The sequence below is a fragment of the Ursus arctos genome, unplaced genomic scaffold (genome assembly GCF_023065955.2).
Source record: "Ursus arctos isolate Adak ecotype North America unplaced genomic scaffold, UrsArc2.0 scaffold_6, whole genome shotgun sequence".
Taxonomy (NCBI): domain Eukaryota; kingdom Metazoa; phylum Chordata; class Mammalia; order Carnivora; family Ursidae; genus Ursus; species Ursus arctos.
The window spans coordinates 50226446-50245593 of record NW_026623078.1 but is presented as its reverse complement, the minus strand read 5'-3'; the positions used below and the strand labels follow the sequence as shown (position 1 = coordinate 50245593).

General features: G+C 35.7%; 1 protein-coding gene across 5 annotated transcripts in view; it reads left to right on the top strand.

Annotated features, from left to right (window-relative positions):
• STK3 (serine/threonine kinase 3) overlaps window positions 1–19148 on the top strand; it is a 262758-nt gene that overhangs the window by 137866 nt on the left and 105744 nt on the right. For all 5 annotated transcript variants that reach the window (XM_026495662.4, XM_026495661.4, XM_057308112.1 and 2 more), the window contains 2 exons: window positions 5863–6000; window positions 10970–11095. In XM_026495662.4, the coding sequence (XP_026351447.1) occupies window positions 5863–6000; window positions 10970–11095 (264 nt within the window). The remainder of the gene's footprint in view (window positions 1–5862; window positions 6001–10969; window positions 11096–19148) is intronic.

The window sequence follows — 19148 nt, the reverse complement described above, 5'->3', positions numbered from 1 at the left end:
GTACTGTTACTCCCATTTTTAATACGTGAAAATAGGCATAGAGAAGTAAAATAGGTCAGATAGCTACTTATAATGGAAGTATTATTGTACCCAGTGCTATCTAGAGCTGCCTCAGACCTCTAGAGCTGGTTCTCTTATTCACTCTGTTCTGGGGACACCGGCCGCATCCCTTCCCTTAATTTGGTTCCTGTGCAGGCAAATTGGCCTTCATTGGACAGATTAATGATTATTGAAGTTCCTGCGACTGGAGTTGGAGTGATTTGTGGGTTCATGCTCACACTGCTTTAACCCTGTGCTTACTGCAGAAGCTGCACCCTAAGAGCAAAGTTCACTCTGGGTTTTAGTATTCTCTATTTCAAAGTTGCATTTGAGGGAGTGGTAATAAAAATGTGGATTTGTATTTTTGTATTACCATCTGGTAGGCTTTTTGTTATCCTTCCCTCTCCTTCCCCACTTCCATCTCCTTTGCTTACAGTACTTGTCTAGTGAGGATTTAACTCCTCGATTGCTAGGCAGTTAGAGTGCCAGTCTTTATGACCTGAAAAGGAACCTGAAAAATACCTAGTCCGGTACCCTCATTTATCTGAAGAAACTGAAGCTGCACGGTCAGTCAGAGGTCGATCGAGAGCTCAAGCCTGTTTTTCTGACTCAGGTCCAGTGTCGGTGTCATTCTGTTGTACTGTTTGCCATCTTATTTGTGTAGTCTTTTAAAAATTATTATTGCCGTATATCCATTTTAGAAGCTATCTAGTTTTATTTGACTTAGTAGCTTGCTGTCTGTGTATTATGTTTGCTATCAGGAAACAGCTATATTTGTTTAGTTCTTTGAAGTTTTATAAAGTGCTTTCTCATTCTTTATCTCATTTATTTGTTATGAAGATAACCTTTTGTTCCTGTACCCGAGGTTCTTGAGTAGTGGCCGAGATTTCTTTGTTATTCCGGCATGTCTGTTGCTTCTGTACGTTCACAAATCCAGCCAGCTTCACTTCAGGAGTGTTGACTCACTCCACTGAGATTATAAAGTGGAGGCATTGGAGTTTCTCGGCTCCAGCTCCTTCCACATCTGGGTGCTCCTGGAGTCTATTCCAAGCACGGAGACAATTAGTTGTTTTGAGGCATTTAACATTTCTTGGCTTCTTTAGACCATTTGTGATCAGGGAAGTTCTTTTTAAAACTTAATCAGAGGTTCAATATGTAGTTAAGCAACACATTGTGTAGAAACAAACACAAGGATAATCATATCATTTATTGTACTAACATTCTTCAATCAAAATGGTGTTAGAGATAAGATAAATTATATGGCTGTAATGTGTGTCCATGCAATTTGGTTGGTGGCAAGGAAGGGAGTGAATTGTTAGTCTAAGGCTAGCCACTGATTGCCAAAACTTTCTACAGCAGGGGCATATTACCTAATTAGCTCATACAAAACCTAGAGATTCTTAAGAGAATCTTTAATGATTCATGATTAGGTTAAATTAGTTGAACAAAGTTAAGTCTGTGAGAAAGTCCTCCCATTTGTTATTGATTATCTAACCTAAAGAAATGGAGGTAGAAATAAAAGGTATAGTGGTTTTCCTGGAGACTTTCAGAGCCTCTATGCTTGGTAGATCGTATAATAAGACTTACTTGTTTGAACTGTATGCAGTTAATTGCTTGTTTGAGAGTAGAATGTGAACATTTTAGGATCGTTTTATGATAGTACTGGGTAAATAAGAGTTAGCGTTAAGTTTTTTATCCTTGGGTTTCTAAATAGCTACTGCTGAGGTGAGCCTTATATGTTAAGATTATCTGAAGATAAGACTGCAACTCATTGGCTCAAAGTTCAAAGGAGAGCATTAGCTACAAGAACATAAATCACTAAGCTGTTATCCATCAATTTGTAGCAAGTGCAGATGAACAACATTTATCTACACAATCTAGTATCATTTACCTATAGTTTGAGGTCAGTCTATATAGGGGCTTATGTGGTGCTTTGAAATGTTTTTGCAAAGATGAGAGTTCAAATTTGTTTTTATTCTTTAATTTGAAGTAGGAGGTGGTTTGCGTGCCTTTTCCAGCAGCTGAGATTAACCCCATTTTGCCCATCCTTAAAGCCACATTAGGTTCTATTTCAGCTATGGAGCTGAGATTAATTAGGTTATTTACAGAAGAACTTTATTATTTAGCGCTTTATTGTTTGCTGTTTGTTTTATGTGTTAGTTTTCTACCCCTCAAGTTGACTGTGGGCTCTGTGGTTTGAGATATGTGTCTTACTTTGAAATCTGTAATAGCAGGGCACAAAGTTAGATACTGAAGGAACCATCAGGTAAAGTAGATAATTGAGCCAGGCTACTGAGGCCTGTGTGAAACGGAGAACATATATCCTGGGTAAAGTCAGCCTAATTCCAGCAGATGCTTACCTTGTGGAAAAGTGAACTTGATATGGCCTGAACAAAATATGTCCACTGATGTTATTTGGCCTGTGGCCTATCAGTTTTGTTACTTTATTAGACCATAGTTTTGAACACACAGAAAGTACTTGCTAAATGTCATATGATAGGTGCTTATTGTGTCATAAAACTGGCCACACTGCTTTTGAGGGACTATCTTAGATGTAAATACATGTAATATGATGTAAGATGTGTAAGAATGTTCTCTTCTATGAAAGGATTTTCTCTTTTTTGAAATAAGATGAATACACTAATAAAGAGATTAACTCTCACCCTAGAATCAACAGACTTGGATATTGAATCTTCACTGCTTTGTCAATGAAAGTCCTTTGGATCCCTTTCCAAGTTAGAAACCAGTGATAACACATTAGTAGCAATTTGCTGCGTATTGTAAGGGCTTTTAAAAGAATGATGTGGTGAATTGTTAGAATACCTGGGTAGCTTGCAAGTTAAGTATTTATTTTTTTATTTCTTAAATTCTAGAGTAATCTTTCGTTCTTCCTTTTTTCCACCCCTTCCAAACAGTGTTGTCAGGATATATTCTTGGTTCTTCCTTTGTAGTATCGCCTACCTTTTTTCTTCCATTTCATTCCTGAGGAAATCATCCTAGTTTGAACTCTTATCACTCACCTTGGGGCATCTCTCCTAGCCCCTAACTGCCTTTTCTATTCCACATTTAGAATGTCTCTAGGGTTTTTGTTCTTGTTTTTCTTTAATCTACTTCTTGGGTCATAAACAATACAATCAAACACACACACACACACACACACACACACACACACACGAGGAAAAAAAGAACTTCTTTTCAGATGTGTACTTTCTTGCTGACCAAACTTCATATCCTCCATTCCGCTTCTGATCTTCTCATTTCATTGTCCCTTACTGGATAGTCAGTTGTTCTCTGCTCCTCCTCGTGGCCTGTTCCATTCTCTTGCTTTTCCTTACACTATTTTTTCTTATTAGGAGAATGACCTCTCTTCTGTGTGCCTTATATCATTTCTCTTATTATTATACTATTTAATTCTTTCATTGTTTGTGCTTTCATTGCCAGACTAGGTTAGAGATTTGTTAAGGGTACTGGCTGTATTTTCTGCTGCTCCTTTGAGCTCCATTTAATGCTTAACACCATGCTTTGTGTGTGGCAGGCACTTAACAGATATTTCTGAACTTGATTACTACTTTATGTTTTCCTTCATCTGTGTTTTTTTTTATTGTAGTAAAATATACACGGCATAAAATTAACCGTTTGAAACATACAGTTCTGTGAAATCCAGTACATCCACATTGGTGTACAGCAATCACCATCATGCATCTCTAGAATTTTTTCATCTTTCCCAGTTGAAACTCTCTGTCCATTAAACGCTAACTCTCCATTCCGTCCTTCCCACAACTCCTGGCAACCACCATTTCACTCTCTGTCTCCAGGAATTTGACTACTCTAGGAACCCCATATTAGAAAAATCATATAATGTTTGTCCTTTCATGACTCAGCATAATGTTTTCAAGGTTTATTGGTATGTGTTGTAGCATGTGTCAAAATTTTTTTTTAGGGTTAAATAATATCCCATTTTGTGTGTATTTACAGTATAAACATTATGTTTTGTTTATCCATTCATCTGTGGATTGACACTTGGGTTGCTTCCATCTTTTGGCTGCTGTGAATAATGCTGCTGTGGATATACAAATATCGGTTCTGTTCCCTGCCTTTACTTCTTTTGGGTACATACTCAGAAGTGGAATTAGGGAATCATATAGTAACTCTATGTTTGATTTTTTGAGGAGTTGCCATACTGTTTTGCAAGCAACTGCACCATTTTCCAACTCCACCAACAGTGCACGAGGATTCCAATTGCTCCACATTCTTGCCACCATTTGTTATTTTCTGGCATTTTTTAAAAAATAATAGCCATGCTAATGGATGTGAGAGGTATCTCATTGTGGTTTTGATTTGAATTTCTCTAATGACTAGTGATGTTGAGTACCTTTTCATGTACTTATTGGCCGTTCGCATGTTCTTGAAGAAATATCTATTTGAGTTCTTTCCCTGTCTTTTAAGTTGGGTACTTCGGTTATTTTGTTGTTGAGTTATGGGAGTTCTTTATGTATCCCAGATATTAACCCCTTATCATACATACTATTTGCAAATTATTTTCTCCCATTTTGGGTTGCCTTTTCACTTTGTTGATAGTGCCCTTTGATGTACAAGTTTTAAATTTTGATGAACTCCAATTATCTGGGTTTTTTTTCTTTTGTTGCCTAGATTTTGGGTGTCACATCTAAGAAATTATTGCCAAATCCAATGTCTTGAAGCTTTCACCCTATTTTTTTCTTGTGTGTTTTATAGTTTTAGCTCTTACTATTATGGTCATTGATCTATTTTTAGTTAATTTTTTGTATATGGTATAACAAGAATCCAAATTAATTTCTTTGCATGTGTATATCCAGTCTTCTCAGCACCATTTGTGGAAGACTATATTTTCTTCGCTTAATCATCTTTCCCTCATTCATATTTCATTGAATGACCTTCAGCTTTATTGACCCTCACAGTTGTGATTGCAGTAGTAGTAGTGCTTGATACATTTGTTTTAACTTTATTATGTTTTCATTTTTTTTATCTTTTTTTAAAGAAAATGATGTCTTAATAATAATATTTTATCAGGAACTATTGTAGTATCCAAGAGAGGAGTTAATTCATTACAATGATTTCCTAAGAACATTAGGGATTGATTCTCTTGGTTGAAAAAGGATGACTGGATAGCTAGGAGAACATGGATGACAGGAAGACTTTTTAAAACTTTCGAATTTTGAACTATCTGAATGTATTTAATTAGTACTAAGATATTAATACTAAATTAAATCATTAGTAATAAATTTAAGTGTTATCTTAGCTTCAAAACTTTTTATTTGGAATCCTGACTCATGTATTTAGAAAAGGAAATAAAAGTCTTGGCTCTATTAGTATTATCTAAAATCACAGTAGTAATTTTATTTATACTTAAATATTATGGATTGCAGAAGCAGATTGCACTGCTGCTATCCATTTTGAGCAGCAGTACTTATATAAAACTGAAATGGGAAGTAAATCTGGCATGCAATAGCAATATTAGGGAATACATCTGTTTAATTAGAGAATGTCCTTAGTTTGGTAAAAGGGTTAGAATTGCATTCTTTTTTGGAGACTGATTAAAAATAATAGATAAAATAAAGAATGATGTGCTCAATGAGCTACAATTCAAATAGAGGAAATTTAATGGGAAATGATTACATTAGTAGCAGATGGACTTGCTTCCTGAATTGCAATCTTACTGGAAATCCTAGAACAGCTTAAGTTTGTTTTTCAGATTTAGAGTCTGATAGAAAGATAGAGAGATTTGTTTATTTGGTGTGCTGTTGTGATTCTTACCGTGTCTTTTGGCTATTTCATTTTTGCTAGGCTATTTTTATGATTCCCACAAATCCACCACCAACATTCAGGAAGCCAGAACTTTGGTCTGATGATTTCACCGATTTTGTTAAAAAGTGCCTAGTGAAGAATCCTGAGCAGAGAGCTACTGCAACACAACTTTTACAGGTCAGTGCTTATGCATCTAAGGGAAAGATATTTTCTTTATACCTTGTAGCTGTCTCACATTGACCAGAATTGCTGTGGGTTTTATGAACTGATTTCTCAAGATATAAACCTCTGAGGAACTATGGATTGACAAAGACATACATACCATTCTTCTCCTACATGTTTTCTTTGTCTCATTTTTTCTTTTCTGTTTTCCAAATTCAGTCTTCTCTTTTCCCTTTTTCTGTTTCTTTGTTGTTGTGGTTTTCAACTCTTTCTCCAAAGTTGTTTAAAACAAAATTTCCAAAGTGTTCTCATTTCAGAAATGAGTTTATTTTCTCCACTATTACTATTTTTCCTGGTTTTTTTTCCCCCTGATGTGTTACTCCTTGACCCAGCATTTCTTCTTTGACTTTTTGATCTACCATAAGGTATATCAATACAAGATCCCTGAGCTTCTTGAAAAGATCTCATGTTGTGTATACATACTGGTTATAAGATTACCTAAATACTTTCAGTACTCCTGGTATGAGTAGGTTTTATAGCCAGAGTGTCAGAGGTTTTTGTTTTTGTTTTAAATCTGCCTTGGTATTTAATGCAGTTAGAAATAATTTAATACTTTTAATAAGTGTTTGTGTCTTTATTTTCCCAACAGAATTGGCTTAGACCTCTAAGCTAATAGTAAGTGTGTCTCATGTTAACAAAACTTAATATTTGGAAATTAATTCTTTTTTGACCCAGCAGTTACACTTCTAGAAATTTGTTCTACAGAAAAATTTAACCATGTGTGACATAACTTATGTGCAAAAGTATTCATAGTACATTATAGTGGCAAAAGATTGGAAACAACATAAATATCTGTCAACAAGTTGGAAGTAATCTCAGGTCCACTGAGAGGAGTGATTGGCAGAATACACACACCTACATGCACACATATGTATATATCATTGTAATATATATTATTGTATTCATTATAATATTCACTCAGTCGTATATATCCACCAATATGTTATATTAATATATAACAAATAATAATTATATAATACAATCATATATTTCATTATAATGTCTTTCATATATAAATCATGCGTGTGTGCATGTGCCAGTGCTTGCAGTGGAGTGGCTCTGCAAAAATAATCAAGAAACTGACCTCCAGAGAAAGTAACTATGGCTGAGAAGCAGGAGTGGGATGGAGACATACATTTTTCTAAATGCTCTTTCTGAGCCTTTTGAGTTCCATGCTATATGCAAATATTGCCTTTCAAAAATTATTTAATTGAAACATTTATTTTGAAATATTGTCAGCATTTCAAAGGAATTTTGAACACATAAATCAAGGGCTGAATGGTATTGTTATCATATTGAGTATCTAAATTATTCAACCCCAAGGAAGGCAAGAAAAGTGAAGGGGAAAAGACAAACAGAAAAAGTGGGACAGATAACACAAAAAATGATAGTGAAAATAAATCCAAATATATCTGGTAACTGATTTTTAGATAATGTAACCAGTATTTCTTTGTAGTCTTTCATAATCTTTTCTAATCTCAAGAAAAGAAATTCTGGGGTATTTTTTCACTTTGAATTTTTAGGATAAAAAAACATTTAAGAAATATTCTAGGGGCGCCTGGGTGGCCCAGTCCATTGAGCATCTAACTCTTGGTTTCATCTCTGGTTATGATCTCATGGATCATGAGATTGAGCTCTGGTTTCAGTGGGGAGTCTGCTGGAGAGTCTCTCCCTCTCCCTCTGACCCTCGCCCCACTCTCTCTCTCTCCCTCTCTCAAATAAATAAATCTTAAAAAAAAAAAAAAAGAAAGAAATACTCTAGTATAATTCCTTAATTTTGTGGATGAAGGTCTCGAAGCCCAGAAAGGTTAAATGACTCACTGAAGATCACACAGTGAACGTGACTGTTGTAGGCTTATTCCATTTGCCCCGTAGCGCCACTCTGTTTTCTGCCCAAGAAGTTGACCTGTACGGGCTACATTAACAAGCTCTCTTACCCTCTAGCCTCTAGTTGGGTTTGGCTCAAACATCTTTTCTTTATAACAAGAGCAAACTATGCAACTAATTTTTTATAGTGCTTATGAACCAATATTTGCTTTCTTGTTTTTTTTCAATTGTGCTATTGTTGACCATTCAAGGCCTCTGTTATAATGTGCTCTTCCTTGTCTAGCTTCCTTTTTTTTTTTTTTAAGATTTACTTATTTATTTGAGAGAGAGAGAGAGAGAGAGAGAGGGTGTGTGCATGTGAGCATGAGCAGCAGGGGCAGAGGGAAAGGGAGAGGAATCTCCAGCAGACCATGCTGAGCACAGAGCCTGAAGCAGGGTTCGATCTCATGATCCTGAGATCATGACCTGAGCGGAAACCAAGAGTCGGGTGCTTAACTGACTAACATGGTCTCAGGGTGGTGAGATTGAGCCCCCCACCTGGGCATTCCCCTGGTCTAGCTTCTTAACTGACCCCTTGCTACCTCCTTTCTTTTCTTGTATAAATTCTGAAATAATAGACTTGTAGTTTCTTATACAGACCATGCTTTTTCAATCCTCTGTACCTTTTCTCACACTGTTTCCCCTACCCCAACCTAGTTTAAAAAAACCCTTCACAAACAGGCTCCTTCTTACTCTTTGTCTAATTGTTTCTAATTCAAATTAGGTACTCCTCCAGGAAGCCTTCCTCTCATCCTTGTTTAGGTTAGTTGTCGGTGTTCCCATAAGTGCATATCATCTATTGGTATCCAGTGCTTAATACATGTGTATTAGGTAGAATAATTTTCTTGAGTCTCATTAGACTCATTTGAGTCTTATTTTGCCAGATGCCTAGAAGCCATTCTGTCTCTTAAAGGAGTTTTGCACATGTCTTATATATTATGAGTTGCATTATGACTCTTAGAGGACAGTCTTATTACCAACTATTAGTGGACACATCTATAGCCTACCTGTACAAATACCATGTTAATTCCCAGACCCTGAAAAAGAAACAGTTTTTAAAAGAGAAATTCATGCGGAATTGTTATGATGGTTTATTCTCTGTGGCACAACATAAATAATTGCTTAAATTTGAAAGAATCATAGACTGAAAGGATCCTTTGAAATTGTTAGTTTAACTCATAGTAGTTTTTAAAAGATGAGGAAATTGAAACCCTAAAGATATTAAAGGACAGGGTTCAAGTTCAGCCTCGTGGCACTAGAGTTTGTGGGCAGCCTCCAACCTAAAGTCAACTCCTGCCCTAGGATGTCCTTCTGTGAGCATGTGAGGTTGGCTGAGATCTGCCATTATTTGAATTGACCCCTGGGCGTGGCTGTAACAGACGGTGTCCTGGGTTACTCTGTGTACTCCTGTGGCATGTGACTTACTCTTCATTTCACCAGTTCAGCTGAGGAGTAGAAACTTTATCTACCTTGTTTTCTCTCCCATTTACAATAGTCAAAATACTTTCTCTTCATACATTGAAATCTGTATCAAACTGTGATAGTGTTTGCTTTAACCTTTAAATAATTGAGAAAACTCAAGTATAAGGGAAATCTATTGTATTTACACTATTTTTGCTCTTTCCATTGTTCTTTCTCCTAATGTTTCACAGTCTTTTCTTTCATTACTTCCTTTCTGTCTAGAGGACTTCCTGTAAGCCATTTTTTAAGGTAGGTCTGCAGTAACAAATTCTTATTTTTCCTTCATCTGAGAGTGTCTCAACTTCCCTTTCTTTCCTGAAGGAAATACTTTTATGTTCGGTTGATCTTTATTAAAAGAACTGTCTATTGACATATAATTATGAAAATTACGTTTTGAAGCTGTATTGCTACCTCAAAACGTTATCTATCTCAAATTGTACTTGTAACCTGTCCCTCTACTTTCTCTCGCATTCCCCCAGCCCCCCTCAATAAAAAAGTCATTGAAGGGGCTCTGGGTGGCTCAGTCGGTTCAGCATCTGACTCTTGATTTCAGCTCAGGTCATGGTCTCAGGGTGGTGAGATTGAGCCCCACATCGGGCTCCACGCTAGGTGTGGAGCCTACTTAAGATCCTCTCTCCCTCTGCCTCTCCCCCTGCTGACTCGCATGCACACTGGTTCTCTCTCTCAAAAAAAAAAAAAAGTCATTGGAAACCTCCATCTATTCTGGTGGTTTCCCTTCTGTTTATCAGAATTGTAGCACACTCAAATATTTTAGCTAGATCAGGATGATACAAAAAAAGAAGTTAAAAGTTTTATACATTGTATAGAAACGAGATAATATGTTCTGAAAAGTATTTTTCTTTTATTGCTGTTATTTCTCCATTGGAGAGGATTATATTATTCAAAACATAATAAAGTAAAAAAAATGTAAAAGAAGTAACAAAGTAGTTGCCCTCCTTTTGACTACTGTCAGTTTATTAAGATTAATTAAAATTTGTATGAATTACCAAAATAATTTTATTTTTATATGTAATGTAATCACCAATCTCTTCCTTTTTATGAGAGTTTTTAATTCATTAATTTTTAATTTTTTAGAGTTTTTATTTAAACTCCAGTGAGTTAACATACAGTGTAATATTAGTTTCAGGTGTACAATATAGTGAGTCAGCACTACTGCACCACACCCGGTGCTCATCACAACAAGTGCCCTCCTTAATCCCCATCACCCACCTCCGCTCTGGTAACTGAAAATCACCACTCTTTTGAAAAAAATTTTTTTTTTTATCTTTTTCACTATCTAATCTATACCTCCTTTGGACAATAATATTTTTGAGGGTAATGTAGTTTTATTAACAGGATTGCATTTTTTTGTGCATGCTTTAATGGTGTTCTAAAATCAAGTAAACCTAAAACCGAAATCTTTATTTCTAAAGCAGCTGAAATATTTTCTTTTCTTAATGTATACATTTAATTCTGGTTGAAAGGAACAACCACTGAAGCCTAAGATCCTGGTTAGCATTATGCATTGTTTTAACATATTTTAGACATAATTCAGAGAAATCTTTTGAATTTATACCATTGAATTTTACTTTTCCAGCATACTTTTATCAAGAATGCAAAGCCTGTATCAATTTTAAGAGACCTGATCACAGAAGCTATGGAGATCAAAGCTAAAAGACATGAAGAGCAGCAGCGAGAATTGGAAGAGGAGGAAGAAAATTCGGTTCGTAAATACCCTCAGAAAGTTGCTTTTTTCTTCTGAGTCATTTTTCATAGCAAAATAGCATAATTATGTATCACATTTTATGATGTCTAATGCTTTTCTTCACTAATGATGTTTTCCTTGTTTTAAATTATCCATTTTTTTCTGGTTTAAGATCCAGAGGTGAATACCTCTTGGTATTCAGGTAGTTATAAAATCTGAAAACACAAATTTTTTTTTTTTTATTGATTGAAAAGGCCAGCGATAGTACTGTATTTTCCCATAGAAGTTTGTTTTAATCTTATAGTTATACAAATAGTGTTATTTTGCTAATTTACACTTAGTTTTAATTTCAGAGATTGGTTATCCAATTGGGATTTCTTTTGAAATTCTTTTACCCTTTTCACCAACTATTAAACCTGTGTCATAAGGTATCCCAGGACAAGGACAAGTGTACATCTTTGCAGAGCTGATTTTTGATCATTTTTTAGATATATAATATATTAGTTAATCATTTAGCAGGGACTGTGGACTGCCTGGTGAGACAGATGTTTTAAACTTATTTTCTAGATGTAAGATTTTTACTAATGAATCCATCGTTCAGAATTTTAAATAACATCTTTATAAAGATGGTTTTATTTGTAGCTTTGGGATTGTGTATTAATTCTACAAAGTTAAATAAGTGATATGGAATGAGGTAAAGGCCTTGGTTCTTGCTTTCAAGGGGCTTTATAGTTCCCACTCTACGTTCCTGCATGTTGATAGATACAGTTATTGATTTCTCTCCAGTTAACATTTGTAAATGTTAATTTTTTTTAGATTTTTTTGTAGTTTTAAAAGCACTTTTATCATATATTATTTCATGTTATGTTTAAAAAAAATAAGATTGGTCATGTATATATGTTATTTTATTATTCCATTTTGCAGATGAGTGTAATTAGGTTAGGAGAGAAGTGATTTACCAAAGTTTACAAAGCTAATGAGGAACCAAGAATAAAAGTAGGTCTTGTAAGCTCCCATGTTCGTTGATTAATATCTAATGCTCACTTTTCAGATGTTAACTAGTACTTTAGAAATAAACAACATTGGCTTATCAGAGTTACATAATTTCTGATAAGTTTATATTCACAAAAAAAGTCTAGTTTTTGCCCTTCTCTGGTGGTACCCATCTGCCTTGCTTTCACCTTATGCAAGCCTCATATGAGTTCTGGGCTGGTAAACTGCCTTCAACTAGCTGTCAGCGGACAGGTGATTGTTTTGCTTTGTTCTGTCTTCCCTACTTAATTATAGGCCAGTTTCCATTTTTGATGGATAAAGAACCATTGATTACTCCAGAGCTTGCCAGTTTTTACTAGTTTTAAGACCTTGCTATAGTCACTTTGGTGATTTTCTGCTGCTTCCGTGATCTTTCTTCACTATTTTCCTTTCCTCTCCTGAGCTCCAGCCACCTTGATCTTCTTTCAGATTTTTTATTTTTAATGTGCCAAAAACCTTTCCTCCCTCTGCTTGAAACACTTCTTCCTTAGTACTAGAGTCACTTAGTTCTTCTCATCTTTTGAGTCTCAGCTTTAAATATCACATGCTCCAAAACTTAGTGCTTAAAGCAGTACACATTTATTATGTCATGATATCTGTAGATCAGCTATTTCAGAAGTGGCTTAGTTGGATCATTTTCACGGTTTCTCAGGAGGTTGCAGTCTAAGTGTTGGTGAGAGCTGTGGTCATCTCGAAGGCTTGACAAGGACTGGAGTTCTAAGATAGCTCACTCATACGGTTTTTGGTGGGCTGCTTCCATTCCTTGCCATGTGGACTCTCTCTAGGGCTACTTGAGAGTTCACAGCATGACAACTGACTTCTCTTAGAGTCAGTGATCCAAGAGGAAATTTCAGTGCTTTTTATGACATAGTCTCAGGAGTTGCACACCGTCACTTCTGCCACATTGTATTTGTTAAAAGAAGTTACTGGTCATAGAAAGTGGTGGAGTAGGGAGCTCCAAGAATCTGTGCCTCCACAGATTTCATGCCTGCCACCCCCCCCCCCCATTGTCTAGCTCACCAGCAGCCATGGGAGCAGCAGCAGAGAGAGGTGGTAGGGGAGAGCGGTAAGAATCTTGTTCTCAAAAGATGGTGGCTTTGCATTTTGTCCTGTCTGGTGGTTCCCTGAGGGACCAGCACAGAGGCTTCCCTTTGTTTTGGGCCCCATGAGCTAGAGCAGCTTCCTGGATGGTGTCTGTCAAAAACATCTAAATTTACTAGACCTAATAAACAATTCGGCATAGTTGCAGGGTATAAGATCAACATAAAAAATCAGTATGTTTTCATCAGAATAAATTTAAGCAAGAAGGTAAAAGACTTGTACAGTGAAAAGTACAAAACATTGCCGAAAGAAATTAAAGAGTACCTACATTAATGGAAGGACAGCCTGTATAAATGGATTGGAAGACTTAATAATGTTAAGATAACAATATTCTCCAAAGTGATTCACAGATTAATCTAATCCCTATCAAAATATCAGTGGTCTTTACTGCAAAATGGAAAAACCAACCCTCAAATACAAATGGATCGAGGGGGCCTCAAATAGCTAAAACGATACTGAAAAAGAAGAACAAAGCTGATGTACTCACCTCCCAATTTCAAAACTTAACATAGGGCTGTAGTAATCAAATGTGGTACTGTCATAAGGATAGCCATACAGACCAATGGAATAGAATTGAGAGTCAGGAAAAAACCCATACATCTATGGCCAGTTGATTTTCAACAAAGGTGTGGAGTCTTTTTGAAAAAACAGATGGTACTGGGATAACTGGATAGTCGCATGTAAAAGAGAGAACTTGGACTCCTACCTTTATCATATACAAAGGCCTTTTAATATAAGGTCTAATTGTATGGAACAAAAAACTAAATATAATGTTAAAACACTTAGGAGAAAACAAGTAATCTTCCTGACTTTGGATTTGGCAATGGATTCTTAGAAAATCAAAGCATGAGTAACAAAAGAAAAAAATAGAAAAAAATTTATTAAAATTTAAACTCTGTACATCAAAGGATATTATCAAGAAATGAAAAGACATCCTATGAAATGGAAGAAAATATTTACAGATTATATATCTCATAAGGGTCTAGTATCCAAAATATGTAAAGAACTCTGGCAACTCAACAACAGAAAGGCCTAATTGAAAAATAAGGAAAGGATTTAAGTAGATATTTTTCCAAAGGTATACAAATTGCCAACAAGCACATGAAAGGAGGCTCAGCAACATTAGTCATTAAGGAAATGCAAATCAAATCCACAGTGAGATATTACTTCACACGTACTAGGTGTGCTGTGATTAAACAAACAATACCAGGAAATAACAAGTGTTAATAAGGATGTGGAGAAATTGGAGCCCTTAGACATTGCTGATGGGAATGTAAAATGGTACAGCTGTCATGGGGTAGTTCCTTAAAATGTTAAACAGAATTACCGTATGATCTAACTTCTATGTTCCACTTCTAAGTATATACCTGGAAGAATTGAAAACAGTACTTAAATACTTACACGTAAATGTTCATAGCACTATTCATAATAGACCAAAGTAGATAAATTTTGGTATATACGTACAATGGAATATTATTCAGCCATAAAAAGAAATAGTGTTTCATGTTACAATGTGATAACCTTGTATCATGAAGTGAAAGAAGCCAGACATCAAAAGTCATATTGTGTAATATGAATTATCTGAAATAGGTAAATCGTCAGCACAAAAATCAGATTGGTGCTCGCCAGAGACTCCAGATGGGGAGTGACTGCTTGATGATTTCTTCTAGGGTGATGAAAATATTTTGATACTAGATCGAGGTGATGGTTGTATAACATTGTGAATGTACTGAATGTCACTGTACACTTAAAAGTAATTTAATGTTACTTGAAGTTTACTTCAATTAAAAGTAAAAACAAGTCACACAGTCTGCATCACACTTAAGCAGAGGAGAGGTAGACTCTACCTTTTCAGGGAAAATTTCAAAGAATTTCTGGACATGTTTTAAAACTAACAAGAACTGTCCTATAGCTGCAAATTATTTACATTCCTTGCCCATGAACAGAGTGAGTATACTCACTACGTCTTAAGAACTGTCTCTTCTTTGCTCTTAAGTATTATCCCTTTACATTATCAGCTCCCAGTCCGGGATTTCATCTTCTAAATCACATTCGGAAAGAGATGAGAATCCTTCAGTCTTAGTTCATCTCCATTTGAAGACTTGTAAACTAAAGATTAGTTGCCTGCCCCCCACATACCTAATATACAGTGGTGGGTCAGGCATAGATCATCACTGTACATAGTTCTGTTAAAAAAGAATGTTATATGCAAGTAATGAATCATGGAACATTACATCAAAAACTAGGGATGTACTGTATGATGACTAACATAACATAATAAAAAATTATATAAAAAAAGAATAAAGACAGGAGGCACGTTAATTAGTAGTCCATGGCAATTTTGGAATCCAGCCAAGCAAGTGGTAGGAGTTCCTTGATTATTTCAATTCTATTCCTGCCCTGTTTCTCTACGACTCTTTACTGTATGCCCTCTGAGTTCTTGATTCTGCTGTCATTCTTCCTTTTTCATGTAAGCTGTTTTGTGTTTTGAACTAAATCATTTTCTCAGCCTGCTTCCTACCTGTAGAAGTTTGAGGGTCCAACGTCCTCTTTTCATCTTGTGCTGTCTCTGTCCTACTGAGACTATGCTAGTGGTGTTTTGGACAAAAAAAAACCTTTGTGGGTGTCCTATAAATCTTATTGTGGTTCATCATGGGAACAGGCAATACTCATACATTTTGTCGAAATAATTGCTTCTCTGCCTTGGGCTCCCACTAAGACTGCTATGGGCAATGCCTTTAAGCTTCTGAAAAGCCCTATTACTTATCTTGGCTTTTTCTGAAGTCTTAGCGAAGGACTTTACAGTCACCTCTGAAGCTTGATTTTTAAACACTGTTTTCTGAATGTGCTTTGGATTTGATGTTTGCTTAGAAGCTTTTTCATAATTGTGGCGTTGTTTGCTGTCTTAGAGGCTAAGAATTTACAAAACCAGCAAGTCCTGATTCCTTTTTTAATGATTCTTTCTTAAGCTTTTCCCTCTCCTTTTGCATTTTGTTATAAGCAGTAGGAAGAAACTGGGCATCACCTTAAACACTCTGCCTGGAAATCTCCTTAGCTGGACTACCCAGTTTAATAGGTACATGTTTACTTCCCTGGTTATTATACACAATGTCCTAAATTTTCAGCCAGAGCATAATAAGAATATCCTTTCTTCAAACTTCCCATGTAGTTCTTAAACTCTAATTAGCCAATGATTTTTAAAAGGCTAGTTTTTAGTTAGCTGGTGTGGTTTATTGAAATACTATACAGGCACTTCAGTGAATGTTTAAATATTTATACAGTAAAAGAGTTAGTGCTTATTGTTTTTAAGTAAAAGAACAAGGCAAACATTCCACATGTGGTATGTTGGATGATTACTTAAAAGCAAAATGGATGGTGTTAATAAGTTGAATTTATGAGATAAGGCACCGAATGCACCATTGACAAGCAGTTATTTTTAAAGTAGATTAAAAGATTGATACAGAGTTTACAAGAGTCGCTTTGTCACTGGAGTTTAGGCATTTCCCGTGCAGATCACAGTGTTAAGTAAAATACCAGGAGTTGAACGGATGTAGAAGAATGTTACATTAAGTGAAACGTTGAGTAAAAAAGTAGGATACTTCTTGATGTTATATGCATGTATATATAAGCACATATATATTATATGCATGTATCAGACCCTTTATATTCACTTCCATCTAAAGAAAGTTGCTGTTTGATTTCATAGTAGTTTAGTAATGACTCAAAGAAGAAGATTTTGCGTATTAATTGGCCTGAGACTATGTCTTAGAGGTTCTGTTTTTTAGAATAGAAATGGGGACTTTCTGATGATTTCTTTATGGTTCGAACTCTAAGCTTCTCAGGCTGTGGTCCTTAATGTCTTGGGGTGACATATCCCCATTAAATGACTCACTGAAGCAGTAATTCTCAGCATGGGCATGGGGAGAAGTGCAGGGATGCTTTGAAAAATTCACTCCCCTGCAGATGATGATATAGCCTCCGTATGAGCATTTCTCAGAACCTTCCTCCTTCTCCTGCCCCTGTTTAATAATGGAACTTCAAATCGGTCTACCTGGTGAGAACCTTTTGAACGAGGTAGAGAATAGAACAGCAGAATCAACTTCAGTCAGTCCCGAAGCCTGCATTGTATTTAGTTGGTTAAATGGGGTGGGTAGAATTGATCTAAGAGCAGGAGAAACTGCTTGAAGTTAAGTCCTCATTGTGTTCCTATACAACTGTGTCTTTGGGCATGTTGCTAACCAAATCACTTTCACCATTTGTAAAAAGGGAATTAATGATAGACTAGAGTTCCTGTGGGAATATAATTTTTGAAAATATATCTAAGCACTTAGAACAGTGTATTATGCATAGTATGCTCAATAAAGTTTGCTTTCATGTTTTTTAATACTACTACTTGTACCAGCAATATTGCCATTAGCTACAACATTTTGGCCAGGTTTTTTTGTTTTCGTTGCTTGGTTTGTTTAGTTTTTGGTACCTTAGGTAGTAATTGTTGCTGCTGCTAGTTTTGCTACTCAAAGGGCCACCAAGATGATGTCACTGATCAGATTTGAACCAATATTTATATTCACAATTTCTTTTTAAGTATTTTAAGACATATTTTAAGTGGCCAAATGTGTTTGGAAGAATTGGTAGAGATTTTTGGAAACCTGATTTAAGCTTATAAAAAATATATTTGAGGAAAAACAGTAAAGAAAATTTATTCTCATTCCTTTACTTCCTAAAAGTAAATTAGGTTTAGTAAGGAACATTTATATTTGACATAAAATTATTGATCAAAATTAAAGCTCTTTAAAATAATTGATTACTTGTTATTTCTTATTTTCCCCATACAGTTAAATCACAATTTTAAAACTACTCAGTGTTTATATACTCATGACTGTATAAATATTGTTTGCAGAGAAACATTATAATATATTTTGGTTATATGTTCTTTCTTTTTGTGATTTCTAGAACTAATGGTTGTCTCAGTTTTTGTTACTGTTGTTTGTTGTTGTTGTTAATTTTTCTATGGACCTATCGCTAATTTTTCTCAAATGCTACATTCCTACACTCTCTGTAGGAGCAGTAGACTCTGTGTATGTTCAAACACAGACCATTTATTAGTTTCATACTTTTTTCGACTATTCTTTCTCTGGCCCTCTCTCCTCCTCTAACCTGTACTGACTGCTTTCCTTTTTTTTTTTTTTTTTCCCCAAGAGTTTGTTCATTTATTTGAGAGAAAGGGAGAGAGCACAAGCAGGGGGAGCAGCAGGCAGAGGGAGAAGCAGGCTCCCACCAGCAGGAAGCCTGATGCGGGACTTGATCCTAGGACCCTGGAATCATGACCCGAGCTGAAGGCAGACGTTTAACCGACTGAGCCACCCAGGCACCCCAGATCTGTACTGACTGCTTTCTAGAGTCTTGAGCAGCAGTCACCATGCGACCTCCCTTCAACATCATCCTGGGAAGTTCCTTTTGTTCTGTTCTGTAATGGATTCTCTGTTCCCTGTATCTTGTGTTTCTTGTTTTACTTACTCATTCTGATGGGCCCTATCTCCCAGGAGCTTCCAGACATTAGCGGGTTTTTTGTTTTGTTTTGTTCTTTTTTTCAGACCTTGCTTATCTGACCGTGTCTTTATTCTACCTTTGCCCTTGAGAGATTGAATATAAAATTTTGGATCGGAAATAATGTTCCCTTAAAATTTTGAAGGCTTTGTTCTGTTTCCTAACTCAGCAGAAGACAGATGACAATCTGATACCTGACCTTTTAAATGTTGTATGGAAGATTTTTAGACTTTCACTTTTCTCTGTTATTTAAAACTTTCTTGATAATGTGCCTTGTAGATCTTTTTTCATTCGTTGTGTGGAGTGTCTTTGGCCCTTTCAGTTTGGAAATACTGTTAAGTGCTGTGTAATTTTATGATTGCTTTTTCATGGTACTTGTATCTCTTCACTT